This window comes from Oratosquilla oratoria, chromosome 16, assembly GCF_046742065.1.
Source record: "Oratosquilla oratoria isolate Oo_2021 chromosome 16, ASM4674206v1, whole genome shotgun sequence".
In the NCBI taxonomy this organism is placed as follows: domain Eukaryota; kingdom Metazoa; phylum Arthropoda; class Malacostraca; order Stomatopoda; family Squillidae; genus Oratosquilla; species Oratosquilla oratoria.
The window spans coordinates 65987735-66010923 of NC_134792.1; the positions used below are offsets into that span (position 1 = coordinate 65987735).

At 44.1% G+C, this 23189-nt stretch overlaps 1 protein-coding gene across 1 annotated transcript in view; it reads left to right on the top strand.

Moving 5' to 3' along the window:
- LOC143034092 (uncharacterized) overlaps window positions 1-23189 on the top strand; it is a 229428-nt gene that overhangs the window by 204077 nt on the left and 2162 nt on the right. The window contains exons 3-9 of the mRNA XM_076200030.1: window positions 15885-16564; window positions 17597-17741; window positions 17885-18232; window positions 18686-20011; window positions 21270-21366; window positions 22195-22391; window positions 22648-22774. Of these exons, the coding sequence (XP_076056145.1) occupies window positions 15885-16564; window positions 17597-17741; window positions 17885-18232; window positions 18686-20011; window positions 21270-21366; window positions 22195-22391; window positions 22648-22774 (2920 nt within the window). The remainder of the gene's footprint in view (window positions 1-15884; window positions 16565-17596; window positions 17742-17884; window positions 18233-18685; window positions 20012-21269; window positions 21367-22194; window positions 22392-22647; window positions 22775-23189) is intronic.

Genomic DNA, 23189 nt, shown 5'->3' on the forward strand with positions numbered 1-23189 from the left:
GCAATATCGTCGTGATTATTCTTTTTTTTCGCTCTTGTGGTTTAGTGATGCTGTTGTTTATGGTGTACACTCATTGTGATTGATTTATCGCTCTTGTTGTTGTTATTAATAGTATACAGTATCATCATTATCAGTTTGCTCTCACTTTTTTCATCTTCCTGAAATTGATGTCCCAGCATACGTAGACAGTTATTTGTCTTTCATCAATGTCCAGAACCGTAAAAGCATTATGGAGAACGTATTAAGGACAATAAATCAGTGAAACTCCTCTTGGAAGGGAACTCACGTAACAAGGCCACATCTCCAGTCTCACCAGTGAGGCAGATTCACCTGTGCAGCACACGTTGGGCCACCCCAGGTGAGGGTTTGGATGATGTCTCCAAACGGTCGGTTCGAATCCACTTTCTTTTGGTCCTTAAAGGAATTGCTTTCACAAAACAGAAAACAGACAGTGGGAAATGATGATGAAGGTGGTCATGATAATGATGATGATGATGGTGATGAAAATGATGATGACGAAGCTGGTGATGATGATGAAGCCGATGATGATGATGATGAGCATAACTGTCGCATTGAGGAACTCTTACGCCATAATCTGTCACAGAAGAAAAATAAGGAATTGCGACAACTTCAGTTCGATGTTTTAACCTCGTTCTCTTGACCTCCATGGCATCACGCTTCTCCTTGCAGATTGCAGAGCGAGCCAGTCCCGGTCTCTGACCTCTTCCTCCTCCTCCTCCTCCTCCCTCCCCTTCTTTTCCTCGTCCTCATTCTCCTATTCATCTTGTTCATTCTGCTCTTCCTCCTCCCACTTCTGCTCTTCTCCTCTTCCCTCACTTCCTCCCCTTCCCCTCCTTTCCTTCTCTCCCTCCTCCTCCTCCTCCCCTTCTTCCTCCAACCCTTGTACCCTGTGCTCTCATCGGCAGACACACGTTCGCTCGAGTGTGCCATGCCCACCTCCCTCCCTTCCTCCCTCCTTCCCGCCTTTCTCTTCCTTCCTCCAGCCCCCTCCTCTCCCTCCATCCATGCCTTTTCTCTCTCTCTCCTTGAAGTTGAAATCACACACACACACACACAGACACGCGCGCACACACACACACACACACACACACACACACACACACACACACACACACATTCTCACGTTCACAGAGAGATGACAAGGCAGTGGAGATTCTTTACCTTGATTTTCAGAAAGTGTCTTGTAAAGTGCATAAGGGAGCCATATGTTGAAAGTAAGAGCCTTTTGGGGAGTATGGCAGATTGGAATGAAAACTAACCCTCTGGTTGATGGCAGAGGGAATTGATAAATGACACTGTGTAAAGATGGGTGTTGTTGACGAGCGGAGTACCACAGGGGTCCGTATTGGGCCCTCACATCTTCGTTATCTATAGCAGTGATGTATTAAGCCGGGATGTAAGGTGTCGAAGTTTGGCGGTGATGCTAAAGATCGAACTCGAGTTCGTGGGAGGATGTTCTTGAACTTCTGAAGAATGCCCAAAGGAAGGTCGTGGGGGGATCTTGGTCGGTAAAGGGAACTGGCTTCTGACGGGACAAGACGTGTCTTGTCTGGAGCAGCTCTTGGTGAGGGAACATAAGAATGAAGGAGACTGCAAGAGACCATAAGGCCTACACTAATCAGTCCCATGCCCATAACCTTTTATCATCCCCATCCATAAAGTTGTCTAACCTTCTCTTTATACAATCAATAGTTTCAGCGCTTATTACATGGTTACTAATTCTATTCCATTCGTTAACCACTTTTGGTAAACCAGTTCTTGCCTATTTCCTTCTTAAATCTAAATTTGTCCAATTTAAACCCATTACTGCGAGTCCTGCCCTGTTGTCTTAATATGATGATCTTGGATGATCTGATCTGAAATTTTTAGTGCGGTATCAGACATTTTACTTCGTGTTAAAGAATGTTAGGAGAGTTGTCACTCCATGTGATACTTTGTAGACGCGTCCTTCAATTCACCTTGTTTTGTGCGTGAAAGAACAATTGATAAAATTCCGACGTATGAAAGGTGATATTCCAAAGGTACAACATGACAACAATTCATCAGTCCTCTATTTCGAATCCACTGCTGAACAGAGGCGTCTTCCAGACCATTCTATGATTCGCACAACTACATCATCCTCTGCCACGTCCCTCCTGCAAACTTCTCTATCTCGTCTCTACCTTCTGTTTGGTCTCTCTCTTCCACGTTTCCCATCTCGCGACGTCCACTCAGTCACACTTGCTCCATCGCCCATCATTCTTTCGCGCTAACTTCCCGTCCCAATTTCTTCTTCTTTACCGCTTCTACAGTGTCCTCCACTCCAATCTAGTCTTTCGCCCAAGTTGCCCTCTTCCTGTACGTCAGCATTGTTCCCAGTCCGTTGACCAGTCTTCAACGTAAGAACGAGATTTACAAAATGTCACCGAACTAGGCGAGTGGTTCTGGTTTGCGGACACTTGCCATATATGGAAATCAAGTTGGTCAAGTAAAGTGGTAATGGCACATCTGAAGAAGCACCTAAGGAACTAGGGCAGTGTTATTGTCTTAGCTAAGCACCCCCTTCCATACCGGTTAGCACTGTTCTTTGTAGTGTGGCTGTCGTCGGGCGATTTTATTCATGTCTGTGCGACCTTTAGTGAAGGTGTTAGATTCCCTCTCACTGTCGAGATAATGCTGTTCCTTATCAAGGGGCACTTCTCATTGTATTATGTATGCCTCCAGGGTATTTCATTCTTCGTCTTGGCACATGGCCACGTGGATGGAGTTGGACCCTAAACCGACCGTAGTACATCATGGCTATCGCCGTCATTTACAGGTCGTTTTTGCGAAGTTACCGGTTTGCATAAATCCCACAGTAACGCAAAATTATTGGGAAATTACAGCGTTGTGCCCAACGTGAAGAAGTCAAGTTAATCAGGTGTTAGACAGGTTAGGTTAGTCATAATATCCATGAAGTAAATCACTATGCCCGAAGGAGTTGAGCTTTCAGTGAGATTGGTTGTTATCGTTAATTAACAAGAAGTACGTAGGGACGTTGTTTTTTACCTGTAGTTAACACAAGCGCCCCCCCCCCAAACACAGACGGATAAAACCATTTAACTCTTAAGTAATAACGAGGGCACCATCGAAGGTTTGAATTATGATTTATTGTCTCTGGTCTTGCCATTGTTGACTTCGTATCATCGATTTATTATGGTTCTGTGATTATCGTCAGAATCGTATACTGTAGTGAAGGTTTGTGAATTATCACATAGTTAGAACATGGTACACTTTTCATTTTTATTCAGTGCAGTAACAAAGTGTTGACTTTTTCCTATTTGTGTTCATATTTATATTTTCTAAATGGTTGCTGTGAAAAAATTAAGATGGCGATTCGCGGGCATGTGGCGGGTGAGCGATGCACCTGATGGGCGCATTTGGTGCGTAGCGAGTGTGAACGAAAACATCAGATAAATTGCCGTGGGATTACGAATGGCAGAGATTAAATAAAAAATAAACTGCCATATGGGGTGTCTATTGTGCAATTGGAAATTGAGTGGAAGTAAATTCCAATAGTTGGTCATCAATCAAGAGGCACGAGTGGTGGGGGGATTTAAATGGATTGCCAGGGTACCGGTTTTGTGGTTCTGCGTACGTGCAACGGCCGTTGGGTTCCTTCTTGCGGCCATATACGAGGAGAAATTTGCGCGCTTGCCACCACTGTGACCACAGTCAGATTTTCCACTGACGGGAATGTATTTCCTCTGTATCTTTCTTGTCTTTCCGTGAACGGCAACGTGAAGATTCTATTTTTTTCTAAATAACCAAGGGCAAGAACTGTGAACGAAGAAAAAATTATATTAGATGATCAGCATTAATCGTTGCTGTGTTTGTAGGTAGTGAATGTGTTTCGATTTGTGGCTTTGTGTTTCTGTTTAAGATGTCATGTTATGAACAGCGATGAAAACGAATTTGGGAACTTTGTATGCGCAAGACTATACTGAAGGGTTTTTAATTTGAAACCTTAAAACAAAATACCTCCATCAGTGCAACGATTGAATATTACAAAAAATATAAACAAACAAAATAGATATACAAGGAAATAAACATGGCACTTAAGTAGTTAAACGAACGAATAAAGAAACAAACGAATAAAAATGGAAATTAGGAAGTAGGCATACGCCGTACTCCAGCGAACCCTTTCATTTGCATCATTGGTTATGGGTCTCGCCGACACTTCGCCAGTCTTAGCATGCCAAGGAACGAACGAACACGCGTACGCACACACGCACACACACACATACACACACACACACACACGCACACGATGAGTGAACACGAGGTTTACACCTTAGTCTTACAAGACAAGAGGTTGATATACACATGCACACAGTGATGCACAAGCACGTCTGCATCACCGGAGTTAGTGTATAAGGAAATGGAGTTGATCGACGTTGGAGTGTGGTTGATAGAGTATCAGACCTTGTCTGTATGCATGAATGATGCAAGGACGATGTGAACTTAGGGTTGAAAGTTATTTGAAGTAATAAACTAAAGGAACAGGTGTAAAATAATAAGTATCTTGCAGTAAGATGAACTCAAGTTATACAGATGTAACAAGGTGGTGACGCTTGTCATCAAATCAGTTATTTCAACGAGTGTGTCTGTAGATTATATTCCATTAATGTGAAATTAGAAAAAAAAATAAAGAAGGAAGGCTGTCTTTTTAGATATGCCAGTGATAAATAGCTCAACGTTGGGACGATTTGCGAAGTATTTGTGTTGAGAAGGGTGGTGGTATGCCATGCTGCAGTACAAAAACATGATTGTCATGGTGGGGACTCATGTCGTCTTTGCCTTGTACAATTGAGTGCGCGCACGCGTACACACACACACACAAAGTAAGCATAGCTTTCCACATAGATTCTGTAGTTTGAGGAACACAAAAAATAACCCGGGCCAACAATATAAATTAATTCAAAGCTAAAGTTTGTTCAGTAGAGACAGTCCCGTGAGTATAGATCAGCATAAACTAGTCACACACACACACACACACGCACACACACACACACGCACACACACACACACACACACACACACACACACATTATCCAAGACCCGAGTAGTGGACGAATCAGGGATGACCCTTCGTTTATGAGGAGTTAGTGGGTGTGGAATGTGTATATGGTTTGATTTGGTCACCCCCCTTTTAAAGAGGAAAATATTTGTGGAATATATATGTATACATATAAACATGTGCACCAAAGTGAGCGAAAAATAAGGAAAGTGAAATGTGGAGACTACCTGTTGAGCACATATGGCAAGATACTGGTCACTGTCTAACAAGCCTGAGGGAGGGAAAGGCGAGGAGAGGAAGATAGGAAGTAGGGAGGGGGAGGGGGCATGGAGATTTAGTGAAGTCTACAGGTACAGGCGGTCTGGTCTCGCACGATGGGTTATGTTGAGTTGAAGGTCCTTTTCTATTTGACAAGAAACTGATTTGATTCTATACCATATGATGGTTTGTTGGGTATGTCACAAGTTACATAAAAAAATATGTGTTGATTTAGATCCCACGTTTCTTACTTTTATTTTTCACCTTGTTTTTTTGTAACACTGCACGAAGCTTTAATGTTTTCTTTTGTCGTGATTTTTGTTGGTATCGTACGTTTGGCAGCGCCGTTCGGCAGCGCGGTCACCCAACCTCCCCCGCCTGAGGCCAAGACTACTACGTCCCGCCTCTGCCTTGACTTCTACTCAGTGACAAGTGGACCAGGGATAATAAATCTTCCGATGTAGTTTCTCATTCATGATAGTGTCTTATGATTCTATACTGAGCGCCTTTGCATGTTCCTTGGGAGAATACTTTGATGTTTAGATTAAAAGTCAAGGGGGGATAGTGAGGAGGTAGGCAAAAGGGACAAGCGTAAGAGGGAAGGATGTTTATGGGGGGAAGAAGGGAAGAAGCCGGAAGCTGGGGGGTTGGGGAAGACGGTCAGGCCGAACGTGTTTTGTTTCCCAGTTCCCACGGGACCCCAACTGTGGTGTAAGAGGAGGTAGAGTCTGTGGTGAGGGTGGAAGTGATTGTACTCCTCTCCTGGTGCTTTCCCTTCCCCTCCATCACCACCGTAACTGATCTCACCCCCCTTCAGCCTCGTTTCCTCATCTCGCCAATTGTCGTAACCCCAGTCTCCTTTCCGTAACGAGTGACAGTTTGTCTTTTTTTTATTATTATTATTTCAATTACCGTCAAGCCGTTTCCTTGTTTCCGTAACATCTCGAAAGTGATGGAATTATGTTCCATCGATTAATCTCACGGTTCTTACTGTTTTTGCCACCACTCCTTACCTTCTTCACTCGAAGGGGTGGGAATTCCCTTTTATCGGATTATTTTTTGTTAGATTGAATCAGTAAATTACTTTAGATTTTTAAGGCATGAATTAAATTGTTTTAAATCTTACGAGACCGTGGGATAACGATGGACTTGAATATATGGCGTTACCACGGCGTGAGTCACATTATATTGAAAGGTTAATTTTTTTCTCTCCTCCACATAAATATTTTCCATGATGATAACCCCTTACCCTAGGCGACAGGAAGCTAAGTGAAGAGGTGTGTGTGTGTGTGTGTGTGTGTGTGTGTGTGTGTGTGTGTGTGTGCGCGCGCGCGCAGTGCATTATATAAATCATCGAAAGCTCGCCACTCTTAGCGAGCATGGTCGAGGCGCTGCCGTCACGGTAAGGTGATGGAAACATCATTCTACAGCATCTGCCTTATGCCATGGTGCTTATTTCCCACCACCGTGGCGACGTATTTAACTTCACTTGATATTATTTATCTGATGTAAGAGTAGTGTGTGGATGTGATTGTGCACCTCTCCTCATTATCCTCAAATTTACCTCAGGCGTATAGAATCGCTCGGTAATCACGATAAGGAACAAAAATCGGGCACCTGATGAATTGTCACCCCAGTACGTCGGATATCAACTGGACTAAAGAGGTTAGGTTGAATGAGGACTGCTTACTGTCATCAACTTGTACAACCGAAGAATCGTAAACCCAGGATCATGAAGAATAATCACCCTAGGATAGCCCACATGAGGAATTGTCACCCTGTCGAAGTGTGGGGTGATGATTCTTCATGTGATCCCAAAAATCCTAGAAGTTTCACCGCGTAGAGGGAAAATAACTGAACCCCCACCCCCCACCCGTCGTCTTCTCTCCATCGTCCCGGTTTTCTGCCCAGCCTTCCTCATTTCCCAGGCTTTTGTTTCTCCTCTTCATCCTCTGTCGCCCGCCCCTCCTCCAACCCCCCCCCCCCCCAAAGGCGTCTCTCTCATGGCGGGAAACTGAAGTGTTCCCCTAAGAACTGTGAGTGGCTGCCCGGATATGCGTTTGAATGTGCGAGTGGAGTAATAGACTTATTGACTGGATCACCTTCAGACCAAAGTGTGCTCTTGGTATCAACTCTTATGCCAACTATCCGGAGACGAACTTGGAAGTCACTTTGACTGGAAATGTCATTTAGGATTAGATATAGTTTCGACCATTGTGTCAAACGGCATAGGTATCTGAGTTAGAGGATCATATTCCATTTTGAAGCTTCATATAATCTCTGCCATGGTGTATGGATCAGAATATTGCAGCCATATTTCAGTGTAATGGGAACTTGATTGCGACAGAGGAATTTTCTTTGCCAACTTCTTTCAAGCTTAGTAGCATGGCGTGATTGGTTGCATTTGGTGAAAAGTATGGTCCATACGGTGTTCGGTGAATGTACACATCACGTTACGATTTGTCATATATGATGTCAACGGATAATTTTAGGCACTAGGCGTCATATAAGGAAATACCCACTGATATTGAGATTAAAATAAGTAAATTGCTTCGTTACATATCGCCAACAATATTTAGTTTTCCTAACAAATGTGGAATTTGCCTCTCCTGATTTTCCCCGAGGCGGTCTGGCTCGCACGTTGGGTTATTATTTTCCTGATATTTGTTTGCCAAAGATGACATTCTTCATATACTGAAAGTTGTATACTTATGTTCTTTTCGCACTTATAATAATGTATGCAGCTTCAGGTCCGTATATTAATTTGTTTGCGCCATGACTCGATGTTTACAAATGGGCCAGGAGAGTCATGTCATGTCTTATCAACCTTCTCATGAGCTCAACGTTGCTGTGTGGTCTGTGACGTCACTATTAGCGCATGCGGTAGCGCCCACCTCTACCCCTCTGCGACCGTTGCCATCAAATCGTGCGCACTTCGGCTTTGACCTCCTTCCGTGTGATTTGAAACTGTCGTCTGTGGAGGGAAAGGTAAACACGACTCGTGTGTGTAGGAAAAATGCATCGGGAATTCAGCGTTTTTTCTATCAGAACATGCCTCCCATCCTCTTCGCAAACCTTGATAAAATCGTCTGGGTATAAAACAGAATAAACTGGAAGCAGCAGATTTCATCCGATACACTAGATAATGCTAAGATGGTTTCTTTTCAACATTACTACACTCCTCACTCCTTACCTCCTCCATACAAGACTGAGTTCAGTTTGAGAAGTCATACATCTACCCTTCGCTATATCTTTTACTAACCTCCCCTCTCCGTCTCAACTCAACTCACGAGAACCATTTTTTCCCACTTTACCCCCTCATCCTCCCTCGTACCACTCCATAAACCATCTAAATTCTAACAGGACCAAACCATCGGGGAGTTGAGGTGGCTCAGGGTTTGGAGGTTCTGACCGACATCGTAAAAGGTTACCTTGTGTGGGAATCCATTCATCACTCCTCCAATATGTCATTTCACTCAATTTCTCACCTTTCAACTCTTCCGTATCGTGTGGTATTTTTACAGTCTTATCCATGGTGACTTATACCCCGTCAGTGTACTGAGAGGTGATATTTTTATTGCGAAGTTCAAACTTTCATTCTTCATAATCCTCATATGACTGTTTTTCCTCCCATATTCTACCTCAAACCTCCACTTGAATAACTAGAATATGACTTAGTTTACAGAAATCTAGACTTCTAAAAACATTTCAACAATATGTCCATTCATCATCATTCAACTTTGCTATACATGATGGGAAGATAATTTTACATTTGAGGATTTGAAAAATAGAAAATTGTAACCAAGATAGTTTTTGCTCAAACTCTACTGCCGGTGCCGGTGAAACCTGTGGAGGCCCAGTATGATTGCCCCTTTAGGTAGCGACGGGAACGAGGCAGCGACTGGAAGACTGTTAACCTACCTATTCGCAGCCGGAGAGAGTAAGATAGCATCGTGGCAGCCATACTGGGCTCCACGTAAATGTGCCTGGAGGTAGCCAAACTAGACGGAAAATTATCACCCGACACGGAAGATGTTGGTCGATCTGAGACGGCTGGCTATGGGGAGTTATGAAGATGAATAGTAGAATTATTGACTACAGTCATAATAATAGGGGAAGTAATTGGTTAGAGATAGTGGTTCCCCGAATGACAGATGCACACTTCCCATGAAAGGGTGGACACTGAATTTTGTTAAAGAAAAGAACAAAAGCTCTTCGTTGTAAAATGTAGCCTGAGGTGACGCCTCACGCGAACTTCAAGCACCCCCCCCCCATCCCACCTCATTAGCCCCTTCCCCTCCCCCCCACATAGAACAGTTAATTTCCTCCGCAAGTGTCAGAACTAAAGATGACCCACGTGCACCCGTTCCTTGTGCACTTTTCTCTGTAACCCCCTCAGCGAGGGGTCGTTCATTGTTTGGACATTGTAGCGGCTGTCATTAGACGATGACATTCAGTTCAGTTTCTATCTCGCATGAATTGGTGTCATGATCGACCAGAAACCCGTTCTTGTGGGGGTTCTCCCAAGAGCTGGAGAAAATCGCGCGGCTTTGGCCAGTACAAGGTTTGCGAAGCCCGTTACAGTGATGAAAAGTTGAACGGTGAACTAAGAATGCGCACTTCAGTCGACTCTCGTCTCGAGCCGGCGGCGAATGGCTCTGACGTCGCGGCGTCCTCCAGCCGTGTTGGCGCGAATCAGAATATCGCGCACTATTCAACCACCGGGTCGCGGAATGCCTTCGGACCATTTCTGGGGATACTTCCTTTTCCTGGTAGGATGACAGTGCAGTATGCATGTGGCACGTGTGTTTGTGCGCGTGCGGTCGTACTTTATGTGCGTGCTTCCTCCTCCCATCTTTCTCCCTCCCCCCCTCTCTCGTGTTCACTTCTCTATAGAAGTAAAGATAACGCGTGTATATATTGGATCACAGCTACACTTTATTATCTACAGTAGATATTAAAAGGTCCACATACACAAGACACGCACACAATAGGCATATGTATACATATAATGCATACGTAAAAACCTCTACGCATGCGCACTCGCCAACATTCTTCCCAATAGGAATTAAAACCAGCCTTACCGGGTGCGACGGTTCCACCTGTACATACCGGGCTGCGTCGGGACTCATTCGAAGGAGGGGCACGTAGTAGAAGGCGCTCATTTTCTGCAGGTGCGTGGAATTACCTCAAACATCTGGGCACAAGTGGTCTCGGCTTCTCCAGCTGACTTTGGGGACGAAGGGTAGAGGACGGAACGCGTGCCGTGTTTGTTTAGAAAAAAGAATCGTTTGTTGAGCGTCGCCCAACGCATCCTGCAGACCTCGTCAACCCTGTCACATACTAATACAAGACGATTCTCTGTCTCCTATTCCTCCTCGCGTAAATAAGAAAACTAGAATTATTTTTAATTATTTTTATGAGTCCGATCCCCAGCTAGATAAACTCATTTATCGTATCCAGAAGAAGGTCCAGAAAAAAAGTCGTTTCGCTCATCCGGGGCTACATCCGGGACAAAGTCATCTAGCATAAACAGAACAAACTCGTTAGGATTTTGAGTCAAAGCCAGGAGCTATTTTCTAGCCTTCGTATGACGTCACATGAACGTCATTCGACGGTGTCGTCACCGTACTATGAGATTCCCATGAAGCCAGGCGACCGTGGAGTACCGGGTGAACGACATAAAAAGCCAGCTTCACACTGGGCCGATTATCGTCAACTCTTGCGCGTTCGTTTGAGTAGAAACGACTTCGGTTACAGTCTTTTGTTTCCCGAATCTCCAAAATTAATGTCAAATGATGTTTGCTTAATATATTGAAAATTTCAATTACGAACTAAGAATTATATGAAAGTTAGCTCCATTGTTGAAATGTTCTTAAGGACATCCAGGGTCACATGAAGAATTGTCACCCAAAACGCCCACATGAAGAATCGTCTCTCCATGAGATCCCACCTGAAGAATTGTCACCCCAGTACGCCGAATATCAACAGTGGAATAAAGATTAGGTTAGATTGAATGAGGGCCATGCTTATTGTCATCAACTTATACAGTACAACCGAAGAATCGTAAACCCAGGATGGCCCACATAAATAATAGTCACCCTAGGGTAGTCCACTTGAAGAATTAGCACCCTGTCGAAGCCTAGGGTGACGATTCTTCATGTGACCCGAAATCCAGAATACTGTAAGCGAAGTTCAGTTCTAGTGTGTTGGTATCCCAGACATCAGCCTCAGAATTGACTGAGAATTATTGGCTGAAGATGTTGATAAACACCTAAGAAAATATACATCGGTCGAAGTCATTTTGAGGACCAAGGTGTCTTCATCTAGACTCCGAAGTCAAGGGTGAGCAGACTTGAGCGAAAGGTATCGTGGAGGCGGTGCAAGGAGACGGAGTTGGGCAGTGAAGTTAGCCAGGAAGGAGGGTGGGCGATAGAGCGTGTTTTGGACGCCGCGCCGTGAGATTGAAAACGTGGAAGAAGACCAGACAGAAGGAGAGAAACGAGATGGAGAAGTGTGCTGGAATAACGTGCCAGAGGTTAACACAATCGTGCTACTTAGGTAATAGTTTGGGAGAAACCTAGGTTCAGCAGTGGGCTCGTTTTGGCTGATTGGTTGATTGATATTCGACCCTCTCACTGGCCGTGGCGCACGGTCTAGATTATGATGCGGGAAGCGGTAGACAGTTTGATTATGCAGTCGAGGGGTCGGAGGCACTCAGCCTGAACAGAATCACCGGCAGTCGGGATTTCGTTCTGGGCTGGAGATCCGGATCTCGCCTGAGTACACCGTCACTATTATACCACATCTCGATCTGGACCATGCACCACGGGTCTCCAAGGTGTGTGTGTGTGTGCGTGCGTGCGTGCGTGCGTGCGTGTGCGTGTGCACGCGCGTGTTGCATGCAAATGTAAGGGTTTGTTTGCAAGCCGTTATGAAAATTGTAAGGGGTGTTCACTGCTTGAGTGAACTTTGTGTGCTTGTGAGTGAGAGAGAGAGAGAGAGAGAGAGCGTGCGCGCCGAACATGCAAGCAAACCAGAACGGTTCCGTCGGCTTCTCAATGTCCGGTTGTTGGTTACCGCGGCCAAGCGAGCGGCTAAGATCCTCGAGTCATTTCCAGTTCGCTAGCGCTCCCTTGCTCCTCGGGAGGTCATGCTTAACGTCCTTCCGAGCCGTAGTCGAATCGCAGGAACGAAAACGGACGTTTCCATCTTGTTGAAATGTTTCAAGAGAGACGATCATGATGCAATGTCGTTTGATGTTTGTAGCGTCGTCGTGATCGCGTTACAGATTTGAGTAGATATATGACCGTTAACCCAAACTTTCTCTGCTCCTCTTCTTCCTCGTCCTACTCTTCTTCCTCCCCAACTCCCTCTCATCCCTCCCACATTCCTCCCTCCTCGTCTTCGCCCCTCTAATGTACTGATAATTGCAATTCATTGCAACGTTAGCAATAAACCAATTGAGAAAAAAGATCCCGCAAATTAGATTTAGTTATTTTATCTGGGGTATTGACCGGACGACGCGAGATGGAAGCGTAGAAAGAAATCGGACAGAAAGTGAATAAACGATATGGAGAAGTTTAGGAGTGGCGTGGTAGAGGTTGACGCAGTCTTGCAAGTCAAGTCATACCTTTGTTCAGCAGTGGGCATGAAATGGGTGGTTGGTTGATTGATTAAAAGAGGAATCCTCGGTAGATGATTTGGAGAAATAATAATGACAATATTGCTGTACCAAGTACGGAAAGCATAACTCATATACTTTCACTCAACGGTGCGCGCGAATCGTACAAAGAAAGCGGGAAGCTCGCCACAGAAAAATAAGGGGGAGGGAGGTACAAAAATCACAAAAAATAGTTGACATTGTTAATGTTCACGAGAGCAGTCTTCGTTCTCACGTTTTTTGTCTTAGTTGAGTGAATTGCCAGCTACAAGAGAAAGGGGCTCATCAGTCGCTGTAAACGGGCGCCCACGCCATGCCATGCCGGGAAGAAGTAGGGGGTGGGAGTGGGGTGGGGGGTGAAAGGGAAACCGAGACGGTTTGAAATTATTTAAACCAATCCACAGAAATATATGAAACGATTTATATTTTGACAGCTGATATAAGAAACGTGTATTGTGAGGTCTTCTCTGATTATACGAGAATTAAGTTTGTTTAGTTCGTCAAATGTGTATTGTCTCAATTCGTGTATTGTTTCTTTCAGATGACAACTTTTTATTTGTCGACAAAAAGTGAAAGAAGCTTATGCTATTATGAAAGGGTAGGGACTTTGGAGTTAGGCTTTTGTAAAGTAATACCTGAACGGTTTTTTTAATGAACGACTTTGAGAAAGTAACTGGAACGGAATATGGAAACTGAACAAATTGTATCTTGAGAGCAGTGTTCAGTAATGCAGTTTTTAAGCATTGTTTAGACAAGATAACTGGTGATGCATGGGATGAAAGGGGTTTGTCATGAAGTTGAATAAAGGTTGGTTGTAAGGAAAAGAAAAATTGTATAAACACTGGAAGCGTTTCAGAATATTGAACGACTTGGAAGAACGACAGGTAGATGTAAGTAAAATGCAATACAAAAGGTGACAGAGGGTCGCTATATTTGCTATAAAGATAATTTGCTATAACAGTTATGTGCTCATGGATTTTGGTATGTTGCAAACAGCTCTAGTAGGACCAAAAAGAGGGGGAGAGATGATTGTTATGAATTTGTATATTATTATTTGTTTTTAATTAATTTTATTCCAATCCCAATCACATGGCCCCACTCGTGTCCATGTTCGGAAAAGAGGAATTAGTTTTAAACTTTTATTTACACAAACCAACAATAACAACGAAAACCCTTTTGTACAGAAATTTTACGACCATCACTACAAAGAAACCACGTGAGCATTCGAGATACGTGGCAGTAGTAAAAGCTTTCCCGCCCTAAGCGAAACGCGAACCCGGTCGACAGTTTTGAGATTTTGTTTTCACGTCGTGAGACAGGAGCGAATTCGGTTCCCAAACTTTGGTGGGTCGTGACGTTGTCCACTGCACCAGCAAGGCACACGAGAGAGAGAGAGAGAGAGAGCGAGAGAGAGAGAGAGAGTGTGTATGTGTGTGTGTGTTACGGAGTCAAACGTGCATTTAAGTGTCGCTGCCCCCCTACACACATTTTAACCCTTTCTTTACAAAGATTTCTCGGTAGATTTGATTCTGGCCAACGGCTGACTATTACATAGCAGATGTCAGGTGACCGTAGCAAAACGCAAGGTGGGTTTGCTTTGTTCTGTCTTCGTACAAAGCGATTCTTGGCTCTCAGCGTTGCTTTGTCCTCCTGCAGCTTTGCAACCGTTTCGTTGCTTTGTTCGCGACTTGGCGTCAGTCGTCGTGACGTCAAGTCTGCTCCACGTTCATTGGGCCAATGACCAGGAGCTCTTCGGGGATGGACAGCATCTGCTAAATCATCCACTTTAAGGCAGCTTCCCAGTAATCATCCTCCATAGCCTTCGTCCTAATGTTTTTATGTTTTCACGACCATAATTGATTGAATGATGAATTGGTGGATTGACAAATACATGAAACGGATTCAAACTTTAGCCGTATAAAAGGGTACTTCATTATGACTTTGATGGCATTTAGAATTAAATTTATTCGATAAATTAAATCAAAGCCAGTGAAATGCAGATATATGTGGGAAATAGAGGGAGATGCATTGGCGTATAAATACAGACTTGCAATGTCGTGGATTTGAACGATTCGTTTCCCAACAAAAACATAACTTCTTCAGTAATTCTAATTGTAAAAACATTGTAACCCTCATGTTTGTTTATTGTGTATATGTGTTATCCACTGTATTTATATAATCGTTTTGATAATTTGAATTTTTTTTCCTTTGTGGGATTCGAACCAGACTGTTGGACATTTGACGTAGCAAAACTGTATCGTCCAAGCCTCGTGAGTACATGATCTAGGATCGGAATCCGAGTGTGTGAGCTATGACTTGTGTATAGATTAGGGGGTGGGGGAAGGTGTTCTTAGCCAGGGATATTGATGATGTCGATCCCTAGACTGTCTGGCTTAGCAGTCCCGCCACGGCTGGAACGGGATTTTCCCACAAATCCCGTATAGAGTGTTGTTGGCGTCCGTGATTGTGTATAGCTTCCATGATGTGTTGTATAGTATGGGGGCGAAGTCTTGCATCCTGGACAGTTATCTGCGATGCGGTCATCCAGCATCTAGCTTATAGAGCTGGATGGTGACCACACCGCTGTCTGGCCAGTTGGACTCTGTCCTTTCGTGGGAGAGAGGATGCAGAGGGATGAACATCAGGGGGTCTGGCATGGAGCAGTGTATTGTCTTTCAGTTTGTTAATGGAGCAGTGAGCGATATGATCATGAATATACTTCTGGAGGCTGGTGTATGGTGGTTATGGAGCACAGTGAAGGTTTTAGCAAAATCCCTTTATAAGACTGTAGGCATAAAGCATATGTATTAACCAGTATACATACTGTTTTTCTTTTCATCTGTTAACAAGACCAGGTATCTGTGTGAATCATAAATTCTAACTTCGTGTTTCCTTTTTTTTCAGCCCCCTGGTGCCGGAAAGACCTACTTGGTGAAACAGATGAGCAATGTGTGCGAAATGCCGCTGTACGGGGTCCACTCCCACCAAGTCAGGGGTGCTCAGGCTGTCAGGAAGCTCTTCGAGCAAGCACGGGACAACTACCCATCGCTGGTGTTCATGGACGACGTGGACGCTATCTTCACAAACCACGACAGCCCAAGTGTCTCTCCAGTCGTCGAAGCGATCCGGGATGAGCTCTTTCACGAACTCGGTCCGCGGAAATTGAAGATCGTCGACCCGAAGTCGAGTAAGAACCCGACAAGAAACCTAATCAACCCTAAAACGGGGAACTGCTCCACCACATCGTCTTCGAGTGGGCGAAGTACTCTTGGCAGTCGGAGCAGTCGGGCGAGTGCCATGAACCGTCTCAGACCTTCAGCACCTCCTGAAGAGGACGAGGACGATACCTTCGACGAAGACGACTCGCCCTACCCGGACAACAACGGGATCATCGTCGTGGCTGCCACGAGCACACCGTGGCTCCTGTACAAAGACCACGAGCTTTTGAGTCGGTTCCGTGGGGTGTACCTCGTTGGGCTTCCAGACAAAGATACCCGCTACAACATCCTGAAGAACCTCCTTCAGGATGTCCACCACAACTTGTCTGATCAGCAGATTATGATTGCGGCTGAGAAAACAGAAGGGTGAGTTTTCATTCCATTATTGTAAATCATCTATTAGTGGTCTGTTGAAGTAGTAGGCTTGTCTCTGTATTAGCAGGGCTGTACTCTATACGAGAATCGTTTTTTTGTTTTACTTCGTAGTCGTTAGAAGTATTCCTTTGAACGTTGGCTGTTGTCATATGGATCGTATCTGTGCATGGCAAATATGCACATTTCATGATGATGTTTGCATTCAAATTAATTTTACTGACAAATGCACTTGTTAGAAGTCTATCTATAAACTATCTACTTACAAAGCTTTTTTTCCCGTATAAGACGAGGTAGCCAAGTCAAAAGGTACGCACCCACTCCCACCCATTCCGCTCCCTTCCACCACCCTTTCCTCCCTCTCATCATAGCTCCTCGTGGATGAGGGGTCATCCCTGTATCCCGCCCACTGCCCCGGGTCAGACCCAATTCAGTAAGACTTAGTACATCCACAGCAAGGTCGTCTCACTTAATCGGCGATCCCCCCCCCCCCCTCCGTCTCCTCGTGCGGAAAATCGAGAAGACTGGGAGAATCCCTTCGGGTTGCGTTAAAATATCATTCACACATAACCGCTTCCTACTCTCCACCCATCCCCCCGCCCACCCCCATCCTTGCATCACAGTGTCAACTATGCACAGCCATTCTCCACTCACCTCTATCTCCTGCCTTCTCCTTTCCATGCTCAACAGACATTCCCCTCTTGCCCAAAGCTCCTTTTACTCCATCCAGTTAAATATTTGTTGTTTTATGGATGGTATGTGTGCATGAAAAAGAATTCGTATTTCATAATGTTGTTTGTATTCAAGTTCATTCTGCCCATAGGTGCACACCGGCTGACCGTAAGGTTGTGGTAAAGACCTTAAGTTATCGTCATATTTTTATATTTCATGATCTTTGTAAAGTTAATTCCCCCCGAAAGGTACACGTCGGCTGATGTTATGATTGTAGTGAAGAGCTTAGATTATCGTCATATGTGCCTGTTTTGTTATGGTGTTTGTATTGAAGTTCGTTCTTGCTATCTACAGGTACACGCCGGCTGACCTTATGGTTGTGGTGAAGACCTTAAGTTATCGTCAGCTCTCCTTCCTGCTGTCGATGACACAAGGTCACGGGTCCTCCAGCGATGGGTCCACAGGCTCTAGAACTCCGCTTTCGTCCGATATGTCCGAGGTAGGACTTCTCTAAGTTTTATCTTAATGATTGCTACCATGGGCGAGGAGTCTACGCCATGAGTGTTTTTTTCCTTGTTGGTTTTACGCAAATTCACGTGTTTTGTGAATATTTTGCATATTTGACTTTTGGTGTTTTTTCAGATTGGATCGGATTCTGACCTAGATGGTCTCCCAGAGTCTGAGGGTCACATGAAGCGAGGGGCCGTCGCTGCCGCCGCCACCATTGCCGCTGTAGCAGCAGCGGCGACGGCAGCCAAAGGACCCAAAGGAAACGCCGCTCAAGAGACTGACCCTAAGAACCGCAAATCGAAGTCGAACAACGCCAAGTCATCCTCTCCTCAGCAGGAGCCGGCTCCCTCGGCTACACGCATGACGGGGCTAACAGCTGCAGTCGCTACTGCAGCTGTAGCTGCTGCCCTTGGGAACGAATGGGCTTCAGATTCCGAGGATGATGTCCAGAGTCATAGTCCAGAAAGTCAGCGGGATGAGGTGTGTACAGATGGAGTTGTTGCTGCTGGGGTGGTGATGATGATGGGAAATGATAACCCTTGCCCAACAGTGTAGGGGTACTGGCCTGCTGTGCTATGATGGGGACTGTACCCAAGACTGTATGTAGCAGGTGATGTCAGTACCAGGAAGCTGTGTGTGTGTGTGCACATGCATGTGTGTTTGTGTGTGTGCATGCATACATACATACATGTGTACAATATATTATTATTATTATATTTTCTATTTTCCTCCTCCTTTTGTATGTCTATCTGTCTGCTCCTCATCGTTGTCCTCTTCCTACCCCTCATCTTCTTTTCCATTTCCAGGGACATAGAAATGTATCTAAAATAATACAACACAGACAACATTCTGTGACAAAGCTTTGTCTTTGGAACCCAAGTCATCATTTATTGATAATCATTATTAAATCAATATTTTTTATTACTTGTGCAGGGCAAGGTACGAGATGAGCAGCAGAGTAAGAACACCCTGCCCACCCGTGTTCTCACTGATTCCTTCTCTCTGGATGATGAAAAGGATGACCTCACTCCTAGGGGAACTCCTCCTCAGTCCCAGGTGGAGGATGACACCACGCCAGTGCCATCTCCTGACTCTGCCATTGGTCTCTCAAAGAGCAGTGAAGAGGAGGACGTGGCCAACTCCAGTCTTCGCCGTTATCGCCTAGATGAGCCAGATACTAACAGTCGCAGTGGTTGGCCAGATTCAAAGTGTGATATGTATGATGATAGTGCAATAGGCGAGGATGGAGCAGCTGGCCTGCAGCACATCCCTCAAGATCTGAGTGAAAAGGACAAGGAAGAGAAGGAGGAGGAGGGGGAGAAAGAGGAGGAGGAGAAGCCAGAGGAAGAGGAGGCTGTGGAGGAAGAAGAGGGGGAAACAAAGAAAGACAATTGTGATGTTGAAGGGGTAGGGGATGATGCAGGTGTTGTTGATGTAAGAGATAACGAAGATGCGAGTGATTTGGGTCCGTTAAGTGATACATGTGACCATGAAGAAAGGACACACAGTGATGTAACAGACAATAGGACTACTGATGATGTGGAGACAGTAAGTGAGCGAGATGTGGAATATGATGATAATGTGTTTAGTGCTCCTGAGGAACCTGTTGAAATTCATCTGGACCCTGGAGAAGCTGAAGGAGGTGATCCCGTAGAAGAAGAGGAGCGAAGTGTTGGTACGCCTGTAGAATTTGAACTTCATTACATTGAGCCCCCAGAACCACTTCGTGATGATAATCAGGCAATTGACAGTGACAGTGACAATGATGTCACTGAACTGCCACCAAGGACAAGATCTCGTCGTGTTGCCTTCTCTGCCATGGGTGCCATGGATCCTCTCACTGTTGATGTCGGTGGAGATGATGTTATGCCGCCCAACGTGTCGCTTGATGACCTCCCACCAAACATCTCATTGGTACCAAACAACCTCCCTGAGCCAATGCTGGCACAAGACAGGCGGCAGGAAGCTTCTACAGATGCCATTCTTCTCAGTCTTCTCTCGCGACCCAATAACACGCCCTCAGATCGACTTGACTATCACCGCAATGATCTAGAATCCATCCTGAATAACTGTGATGACGAAGCCAACAAAACGTCAACACCCATTGAACCTCTTGAACCCACACCTAATGTGACACCCATTGCCACACCCACGAGTGTCACACCCACGCCTAGTGAGGGCTCAAGCAGAGCTGCATCAGACGGCAGTAGCAGTAGTGGAAGCGGAGCAAGAGTGTCACAGAGATCCTCCGTCAGTGAGGTAAGTCTTGAGATAGTTCAGTTTTGACTAGTCATTGTGTAAAATCATCTGGCAAGTTCCTTCCATCCACTTCTACTTTCCACATTCTTTTTGCTAATCTTTCTTCTCTCATTCTTTTCGTATGTCCAAACTATCTTGGTAGTCTTTGATAAGCCCTGTCTACCAGCTCTCTTCTACCAGTTTCCTGTCTTATTTCTGCGTTTTTCACTCTATCCATCCTCATGACCCCCACTGTAATTCTTAAACACAATTTAAAACACATTTAGGCTCTTCCTTTCTGACTCCTTCAAATTCCATATAGTTGCATGGGTATGATCATTTCTTTTCACACCCTACACTGTATTCATCCACCCATACACCAGTACTTCCATCTCCAGGCCTGTCTGGAAAGCCATAAATGGCAAACATGTGAGTTAGTGACCCATAATGGGATTGGGTGGCTAGGGACTCAAAGAGTTGTAAATTTTAATTGCCAGTGTCATAAAGTAATTTTAAAACTTGACTGAAAAGAGCATAAAATCGTAAATAGAATATCTAAAATGTGGCTGGGAAACATGACTTTCTTACCCACGTCATCAGTGAGTCAATCAGTCAATCTGATGCCCTAGGTCTCTCATGTAGAGACCCATGGCCTCCCAGGTAATTGACAGTTGCCACTGGATTGGCCCACAAGTTACAGGAGATATTGTTGTTTGGGGATGGAAGTGGGGCAAGGTAGGATGAGGTGTTCTGTGTCTTCTGTTTGGTGACTGCATTTTTTATTTTCATCTTGGCAGATATTATATTTCACTGAACCAAGGGGAGGTTCCAGTACCAAATGGGAAAATCCTTACTCAGTAATATAAATTATGTTGTCTTGAACGCTTCTTAATTGCATGAAATTGTCTTTCATTGGTAATAAAATTATCACAAAGCATCATTCTACTAGAAATTGTAAGAGACATTTTTGTGTGCCACAACCATCTTGAACAAAGAAATGGGTGTTCTAGGTATTATGTGCTTTGTTAACCAAACTGTTATTAGTAGGATGCAGAACACCTCATGGTTCATACTAGTGGTCTCTAGCTGATAGCATGATATCTCTTTTCCAAGTGACTTATGGTCACACCTGGAGGCTGTTGCAGATTTCCTGTAGGTTGCAGGTGCAGGTCTTCTACAAGAGAGACCATGGTTATTGCATTGATTGGTTGAATAGTCAAATCAAAGAGGGGAAATACTATAGTAATGCATTTCTTCAGTAACCTTCCATCTTTCACAGGATCATAAAAAGGACGACAGTGATTCCTCATTTGAAGCAAGTGATGTTCACACCATTCCATCATCAGATATTTCCACAGCCACGTGCAATGCCACAGGTAAGAGGACACCTTAAATTGTTGAGAGAGTAATTTCTGTGTGTATGTAAGGAGCTATGTTTACGAGGTCCTGTCTCTTATTCTCCATTTATCATACTAGTTTTAAATTCATGGGGGGATCCTTTTCTAGGCTGTTCCAGGAGTCTATGCATCTCTCTGGAAATGTGTATTTCATCACATCTTTCGGACATAGACTATATATATTGCATATACAGTATATATATATATATATATGTATATACATTTATATCTTTATATATATGTATATATATATACATATATATATATATATGTATGTATATATGTATATATATATATATTTATACGTATATATGCAAGGTTGACCACAAAGAAAAGCTATTAAAGCAGAGCGCTTTCGTGTATTCACACTGAAGATGTGAATACACGAAAGCGCTCTGCTTTAATAGCTTATCTTTGTGGTCAACCTTGCATTTTCAAGAACACATGCTTCCAGTGTTTTTCCTGCATATATATATATATATATATATATTTTTTTTTCTTTCTATTTGTTCCCATGACCTTGTGATGCCCTGTTAATCAAAAGATCTTTTCTCAATTTTGTACCATCTTCATATATACATTTGCATAGAAATAGTCTGTTCTTCATGAGCATTCAAAGTAAAGAAAACAGTCCTTTAGATTTCCCTTTTTCTATCTATAATATCTGTATACCAAGAGGTTTCTTCTGCCTTATAAGGGAGGTAGATTGCCAAGGCATACACCCACCTCTACATCCCAATCCCCTCCATCACATGTTTTCATCCCTTTGAAATGTGAGAAATATATTGAAACATGTCACATTTAAAGGTGAAACGATGGAATGCCGCACAGACTCTGAAGAAAGGCTGAGAGGTCTGGATGACAACCACCACCAGGACTCAGGCCGCACAAGTGACGATGATTGCGAAAGCAAGGCAGCAGCAGCTGCAGCAGCTGGAGCTGGCTTACATGCCCTTCTGAATCTGGATGACCTTGGTGAAATTAGCATAAAGGCCATAACCCTGGTAAGTCATTGTTTTTAATAATACTATGGTGATTTGTAATTTGAATAGAATTGCTAGAATTAGCTAGAACACATTTTAAAAATGTGCTGTTCTTTTGATTCAAAAGTGGTAAAAAGAGAGAAGGAAATCTGTGGTCCAGAAGAGGTTAAAAATTAATATTGAAAATTAATTGGAATTAACCAGCATTCAAGGCACAGAGTACTTAAAAAAATATATATATTTTTCTAATTGATCTGTTCAAACCTTTATTGTACAGGCTGATGTTCTCGCAGTAGTTGCCAAGGGTGGACGAAGTGTTACAGATGATGAAATTAAACGGTATACAGACTTCATGGTATGGTTTGCCAATGTGGCCAAATCTGCCTGCCCTCACAATAATAGCAGTGAGTATCTTTATATCATCAGTTTGTCACTGATTTAAGCTTTGATCATATAAGGCTCAACATATAACCCCCTTCCTATTATATTTTACACATACACAAAGAATGAGAGAGAGAGAGAGAGAGAGGAGGAGAGAAAGAAAGAGTGGGCAAGAGAGAGAAAGAGAGACAGAGGGAGGGGGAGAAAGAATGAGGGGGAGAGACAAGAGAGAGAGATAGAGGGGGGAGGCAGAGACAGAGAAAAGGGGAAAGGGAGAGAAAAAGAGAGAGGGAGGAGGGGGGGGGGTCAGGTTGGCTGATTTGCCCCAAACTTGCCCACAGGGCATTGTGAGGAACACCCAGACACAAGGGTGTGTGTGTGTGTATGTGGGGGCCCAGCCAAATTTAAGGTTCTGGGTGGATTTATGCCTTTCTGTCT